Below are 7,108 nucleotides of genomic sequence, written 5' to 3' on the forward strand. Positions count from 1 at the left end.
TAATAGAGAGCCCTGGGGTGGCTACCTTCAGTTCGGTACCCTGTGGGCTTCATTCAAGAAGCATTTACATTTGAAATCATTCACTCACAGCTTCAGAAACCTTTACCTGTGTGTCCAGATTAAAAGAGCCATGACAGGGGCTCCTGGGTGGCTCAGTCGGTTAAGCATCTGCCTTCAGCTCAGGTCATGATCCTGGAGTCCCAGCATCGAGTCCCAGGACTAAGGACTGCATCAGGCTCCCTGTTCAGGAGGGAGTCTGATTCTCCTTCTGACCCTCACCCTCTCATCCTTTTTCTCTCTCAAATAAATACATAAAATATATATTTTTTAAGATTTTATTTATTTATTTGACAGACAGAGATCACAAGTAGGCAGAGGCAGGCAGAGAGAGAGGAAGGGAAGCAGGCTCGCTACTGAGTAGAGAGCCCGATGCGGGGCTCGATCCCAGGACCCTGGGATCATGACCTGAGCCGAAGGCAGAGGCTTTAACCCACTGAGCCACCCAGGCACCCCAATACATAAAATCTTAAAAAAGAAAAAAAAAGAGCAATGACAGGTTTGCCAAACAGATGACCTCTAGCACAGTATGTGAAGTTGGCCTGATGGGGTCTTTCAGATAGATATGATTAGCACAGTGATGGAGGGACTGGAACCCAGACAATATGAGTTCGAATCCCAGTTTGGGCTGTTAGTAACTGCCTTAAATAGATTACTTGCTATCTCTGTGTCTCAGTGGCTCCATCCCTTAAATGATGTTTAAGTAATATAACCTGCCTCGTCAGGTTGTTGTGGGGACTAAACAAGATAATAACTGTACGCTTTGCTTGGCACAGGGTAGCACGCTAGGCTAGCTGGTTCTTTTCATAGCATGTTTGGGTAACCCATGGAGTCCACGGTCTTCGGACTTCCTATTCTTCGACGCTGGGTGGAGTTGGCATTCTAAGGTAGGGGATGGTCTCCAAGCAGGGGGTCTGTGAGTCCTGAAACTGAACATGACCCTGGGACAGGGAAGGAGGCCACAGCTCTGTTGCGTAGTAACAGGGCCTTCTTTGTGTGGGGAGAGACAGGCTGCTGTTTACAGGTAACTAGATGGGGGGTGATAATCTGTAAAGAAGTTAAAGGTTAAAGGAAGGGAATTCTTCCGGGGAGGTGAATGGGACCCGGTGCTCTGAACCAGCTGGGTTGTCAAGAGGGACAGCCTCCTGGGCCCTGCCCACCTCCCAGATGGGGGTCTGGGGTTTATTACACAGATTGGACTAGGCCTCTCCCCGTGTCCATAGAAACCCAACCAGCTCTCTTGCAACAAAGCTCTGAGGAAGGATTACTTAAGTCTGGAGCGGCGGGACGGGCCACAGAACGCACCCTCCTCAGAACAGCCCAGAGCCCTGGGCCCTCTGCTCCCCAGGGACATGGGATGCCACACGAGCAAGAGCACCAAGGTGGTGGGGGAGTCCCAGAAGCCCGGAGAACAGCCCAAGGGAGAAGAGCCAAATCTGGAGGCAGGCGCTGAGGCAGCAGATGGCAAAGACATCTCACTGAAGGATGGGGGCCCTGCGCCCAAGAGCTGAGCTGCTTTCCTCTAGAGTCGGTCTGGACCCTCGCTGCATTCCGGGAACCGCCTTTGGCCAAGGACACCTGAGACAAGCCCAGTCCTGAGAACCTCCAAACAGAAGGAGGGAGAAATCTCTGCTTTCAGCACGTACCCTCCTCAGGCTTTGCTCCATGGAGAGGACAGGAGGAGTCTTCGCCCGTCGTCGTGGGACATGTGCGCAGCTTCTGGAGATGGGCGAGCCCCGTGGCAGACTGTTCTGGCTCTGGGGGAGAGCCATGTGCTGCTGAGCTGTGACTGTCCAGGCACCCCCCCACCCAACCTGCCTCACCTTCTGACCTCCCCTAACGCCCACTGGGCCGTGCGGGTGTCGGTTTGCTCTCTTCCTCTCCTTTTTCCCAAGAGCTCGCCGAAGAGCCAACATCCCTAGCAGGGACGTTTTCATTTGGCTCGCTCCACACTGTCGGTATGAATAATTTAATATTTAACTGGGAGAAATGTTAATGAATTATGGGAACAATCAGGATCAGGCTGTGATGGGAGCAAATGGAAGGCAAATGGGCCTGGTCATCCTGGAAGGGGAGGCTTGGGCGCTAGTCGGAAGGAAGGCAGAGGGTGCCTGTTCTGGTTTTCTAGTCCCCAGAAAAATGCCCCCTCTGCCGTTATCCCCGAGTCTCCTCATATCAAAAGTCTGTCAATTTGGACCCTCTAGCGTCTGAGCTATCTGAATCCAGCCCTCAAAAATATTTCGCTGTTTACTAACATGCCTGTCAGCCTTTCTTCCTCACCCACCCTCCCCGCCACACCAACCCCGCTTGTGTTTTGTTTTTAATTCGAAAGCATTTTAATTTGAAATCAAATGGGCATGTTTGCAAATACGTGGTGACAGAAACATCTGAAAGACAGGCCTGGGGATGTGCGAAGAGAGGGCCAGCCAGAAGGGGTGGGTGTCAGTCTGTGGGGAGAAGTGAGAAGAGAAGCTAGAGAGTCTTCTCTTTGTGCCAGGCACCACGCTGACGAGTTTACAGGGGTGGTTTATGGTAACCGGCGTGGCCGTTCCCATTTTACAGATGAGGCCACTGAGGTACCTAGAGGTTAAGGCACTTGCTTGAACTTGGCTCTTCAGGACCGGGCAGAACCCAGAGTTGAAGCCAGGCTGTGTGGCTCCTGAATCCATGCTGTTCATCACTGCTGAGTCCTGTGTAAAGGGGAGGGTCTTTTCCTGGGAATGCACAGAAATCCAAGCCTGTGCTTAATGGGGACCCTTTCTCTTTCCTCATTTGGATGTAACCGCCTATGAAGAAGCCGGCAATGGGTCCACTAGGTGTCCATGCACTGCATATTCTGGGTGCCTTGAGGGATTTCTCTTTTCACTTTGGTGGTGGGGGAAGGGGTGGGTGGAGAGGACCAGGGGGCTGGAAGGGTGTGGGGGGAACCAGAGGGAGAGACAGAGCTGGAGCGTGAGCTCAGGCTCTTGGAAATGACCCTGCTTTTTGGCCACAGAAATGTCAGAAACGGAATGGGACTCTTTTGAGAAGACAAGACAACCAGGCTGAGGAGAAGGAAAAGAAGGAAGGACGAGAAGTAAAGCAATTCAGCCTGAAAAAGTTTCCTTTTGCTTCAGCAGCGGCTGTCATCTTCCAAAGACAGCGTGAGAGAGACGGGGCCTCGTCAGCTGGCCCAGGGCCCTTCTCCGTCCCTGGGGGTGGTAAACTTTGAGTGGGCCAGGAAACAGGCCCAGGCTTGCAGCTGGGGATCAGGAAGTTTGGGGCCTTTTTCTACAGCTTACTGGGGATAGGCCAAACTCGGGAAACTGCTTTCAATTTTTTTTTTTTTTTAGACAATTCTGTTTTTCGCCCTCCTCCCTCCTAATGGAAATTCACCCTGCAAAACAGGGCTTTGTGTGGGAAGAATCTGCTCAGAGGGCACCTTCAGGGCTCCTGGAAAAAGTTCTCAGTGGCTGGTGAGGCTTTGGGGCTGGGTGGTGCCCATGTCATTGGTGACAGAGAGGCAGGATTCAAACTCTGCTTCTCACCAGATCAAACAAAGGAGGGAGGCTCCAGGTCCTTCGACAGTCGGACGGTGGTTTGTTCTGCTTCCTCCTGGGATGGGGCAAAATGCTTGTTTCATTAAACTCAAGATCTCTCAGGGCTTTTAAAAACAAGATGCATTATTCGCCTTCAGCTTGGACAGGCTTGCTGCGTTTTGCCAGGAAGTTCATCCTTAAAGGAAAAAAAAGGATCCAGTTTCTTTTTAAAGACATTTCAGTGATTCCATGGGGGCCCAGTACCACTCCTCTGTCTCCCTCTGAGACTCGAGTCAGAAAGTGGTCGAAAGTGGTCAGAATTATGTGCACTCAAACATAACTTGAACCTTTTCAAAGCCAGGTCTGCACAAACTCTGCCCATCACTTGAACGCCATTGCTCTGGGCCACTTCCCAAACAGCGGGAAGGGGAGGGGTTTGTTTTCTAGTCAACTCACCTATCTACATAGTCTTCCGCCTATCCTTTCTTTCTTCCTTCCAGCCATCCAGCCATCTATCTATTTCTTTCTATCTATCCATCCATCCAAACATCTGTCCATCCATCTCTCCCTTGGATTTTTCATCTTTCCGAGGCAATAATTTTCCATCTCAAACCAAATTCACTTATTAAACAAATACTTAATTGAGTTTCTATTCTTCTCTATCACTTCTTTCTTTCTATTACCTTTCTTTCTTTTTCACTCACTCACTCACTCCGCAGTTATGGGGAGGCTGTTCTATGCCGAACTCCTCAGCGTTAATAAAAGGTTAAAGTGTGTCTTGAAGTGTGTCTTTTTGTAAGCACAGCCTGGAACAAGGGTGGTCCAGAGAAATCCTTCCAGCCCAGGGGAGGCCTGAGTTAAAGCTTCAAGACTAAGTAGGAATCAGGTAGGGAAAGAGGGTGGCTGTTTCAGGAGAAGGGGAACGTATGGCGGAGCTGCATGGCGTGTGTTGTGCAGTGTTACGGGAGCCTGACCGGCATGACGCATAGGAAGGTGACGCCTAGCAAGTAAAAAGGATCAGCTCATGGAGGGCCTTGTATTTTATACCAAGAGGCTAAGAGTTCAGCCTAATACTGATGAGTATACTGATTTTCACTGAAGGACTTCAGGCAGAGGAACAAAGCTAGAACATCCGTTGCTGATGACTGCTTGGTATCCTGCCTTCTGTTAACAAGGCCCATCTTTTCCCCTGGCAGGACCCTTTTCTTTCCATTCTCAGTTTACATGATCCCATTCTCAGGCTCTATGCCGAGCACTGCTTGTACCTGGTCAAAGTGACTTGTTCAGAAGAGGTCATCGGGCTCAAACCAGTCCAGACTTTCTGTTGAAGCCATTAGCAAAGAATTACCCAATTTCTTTTGGCGTTAATAAAATTGTAGGATTTAAGTCTGGAATCTCTTAGTGGCATTCCCCACTGGGGAAGTCCTTGAGAATGAAACCATAGAAGAGATTGGGGCTGAGAGAAGTGGAGACCCTATTCCCGATGAACTTGTTTGGGCAACTGGATCTAGCCATGCTAGAAGCTAATACTATCCCTGGATGGTTAACAGAAGCCAATAGATTTTCACTCCTTTTTTTTTTTTTTCTTGTTGAGAGTGGTTTAAATTTGGTTTCTGTCATTTTCAAAGAGTTCTGAGTACATCAGATCAACTCAGATTTGTGATTTAGGGGGAGTAACTAGGTAGCTGTTTCAAAGATGGAGGTGAGAGGGATAAAACTGGAAAGCAAGAATACCAATTAGAAGACAAATGCCCAAATTAAGAAAGCTGTATTAGGTAGCTCTATTTATTGCAAAACAGCCAGCCACAAAATCTCAGCAGCACACAAGCATAGATTTTCTCTCTCTCTCTCTCTCTTTTTTAAAAGATTTTATTTATTTATTTGAGGAGGAGAGGGAGAGAGAGAATGAACAGGGAGGAAGACAGAGGGAGAGGGAGAAATGGGCTCCCTCCTTAGAGGGAGCCCAACAAGGGACTTCATCTTAGGATCCTGAGATCATGACCTGAGCTGAAGGCAGACACTTAACTGACGGGAACACCCCTCCCCCCGCCCCCCGTGCCCTGAATTTCTGGTCTTGATTATATGTCTGTGGGTCACTGAGGCTCAGGGGAATCAGGCTACGTGAGAGTGGTCACATGACAAGTAGCAGCAGCACAAGAGCCTGAGTCCAAGGGAGCATCCTTTTGCATGGAGGGTAGGCGAGTGAATATTTGTCAGTGATAATCTACTATGACACAAAAGGAATAGAGTGAAGAGGACAGATTCCAGAAATATTTAGGGGGTAAAGTGAACCAGTTTTGGTGACTGATTTTTCATCGGGGTTGAGTGAGGGATGGGGATCAAAGGTTTCTGTTCACTGATGAGCTGATGATGGTGCCATAATATGAGAAAGGGACTCCAGGAAGAGGGTTAGGTCTGGAGGGAGGGGAAAGAGTTGGGTTTCGGTAGGGTTGAGCTGGAGATGCTCATAGGACAAAAATAATAACTTGGTGACTGATTTAACTAGACTTATTGTGGTGATCATTTTGTGATATATACACAAATTGAATCATTATGTTGTACACCTGAGACTAAAAGAATGTTGTATGTCAGTTATATCTAAATTTAAAAAATAGCCAACATTTCTATCACTCTTACTCTGTCTGGGCATTGTTCCAAATGCTTTACACGTAGGTCTCATCCAATCCTCACAGCTACCCTATCCTCACTTTACAGATTAAAGCAGCAAAGTAAATCATTTACCCCAGGTCTTTTAGCTAGCAAGGACAAAGCTAAAAATGGCTGGTTGGCTAGCAGTTGAGAATGGAGAATTTTTTGATGAGTTATGGGAACACTCTTGGACCCCCCAGAGTTGGTATAACAATTGTTTTGAAGTGGAAATGTTTGAGGGCTTCCTGGGTGGCTCTGTTGATTAAGTTTCTTACTCTCGATTTTGGCTCAGGTGGTGATCTCTTGGATGGTGAGATCAAGTCCAAGGTAGGGCCTGCCAATCAGTGGGGATTGTGCTCGAGATTCTCTCCTCTGACTCTCCCCTGACTTAAATGAATAATTAAATCTAAAAAAAAATTTAAAAGTGAAAATGTGGGGCGCCTGGGTGGCTCAGTGGGTTAAGCCTCTGCCTTCGGCTCAGGTCATGATCTCAGGGTCCTGGGATCGAGCCCGCATCAGGCTCTCTGCTCAGCAGGGAGCCTGCTTCCCTTCCTCTCTCTCTGCCTGCCTCTCTGCCTACTTGTGATCTCTGTGTGTCAAATAGATAAATAAAATCTTTAAAAAAAAAAAAGTGAAAATGTTTGAACACAGAGATGCAGACAGAAATCTTTTTAAAATTTTTTATGTAATCTCTACACCCAATGTGGTGTTTGAACCCACGACCCCAAGATCAAGAGACACATGCTTCACTGACTAATTTCCACCTGTGGAGTTCTTTCTTTCTTTCTTTCTTTTTTTTTTTTAAAGATTTTATTTATTTATTTGACAGAAAGACACAGCGAGAGAGGGAACATAAGCAGGGGGAGTGGGAGAGGAAGGAGAAG

At 47.9% G+C, this 7,108-nt stretch overlaps 1 protein-coding gene across 1 annotated transcript; it reads left to right on the forward strand.

The window, feature by feature from the left end:
- The first annotated feature begins 1,409 nt into the window (after nt 1-1,409).
- LOC123930748 lies at nt 1,410-1,928 on the forward strand. Its single transcript, XM_045987001.1, has one exon. The coding sequence runs from the start codon at nt 1,410-1,412 to the stop codon at nt 1,566-1,568; it is 159 nt and encodes a 52-aa protein (XP_045842957.1). The 3' UTR covers nt 1,569-1,928.
- Nucleotides 1,929-7,108: the final 5,180 nt, after the last annotated feature.

Source organism: Meles meles, chromosome 19 (assembly GCF_922984935.1).
Source record: "Meles meles chromosome 19, mMelMel3.1 paternal haplotype, whole genome shotgun sequence".
NCBI lineage: Eukaryota > Metazoa > Chordata > Mammalia > Carnivora > Mustelidae > Meles > Meles meles.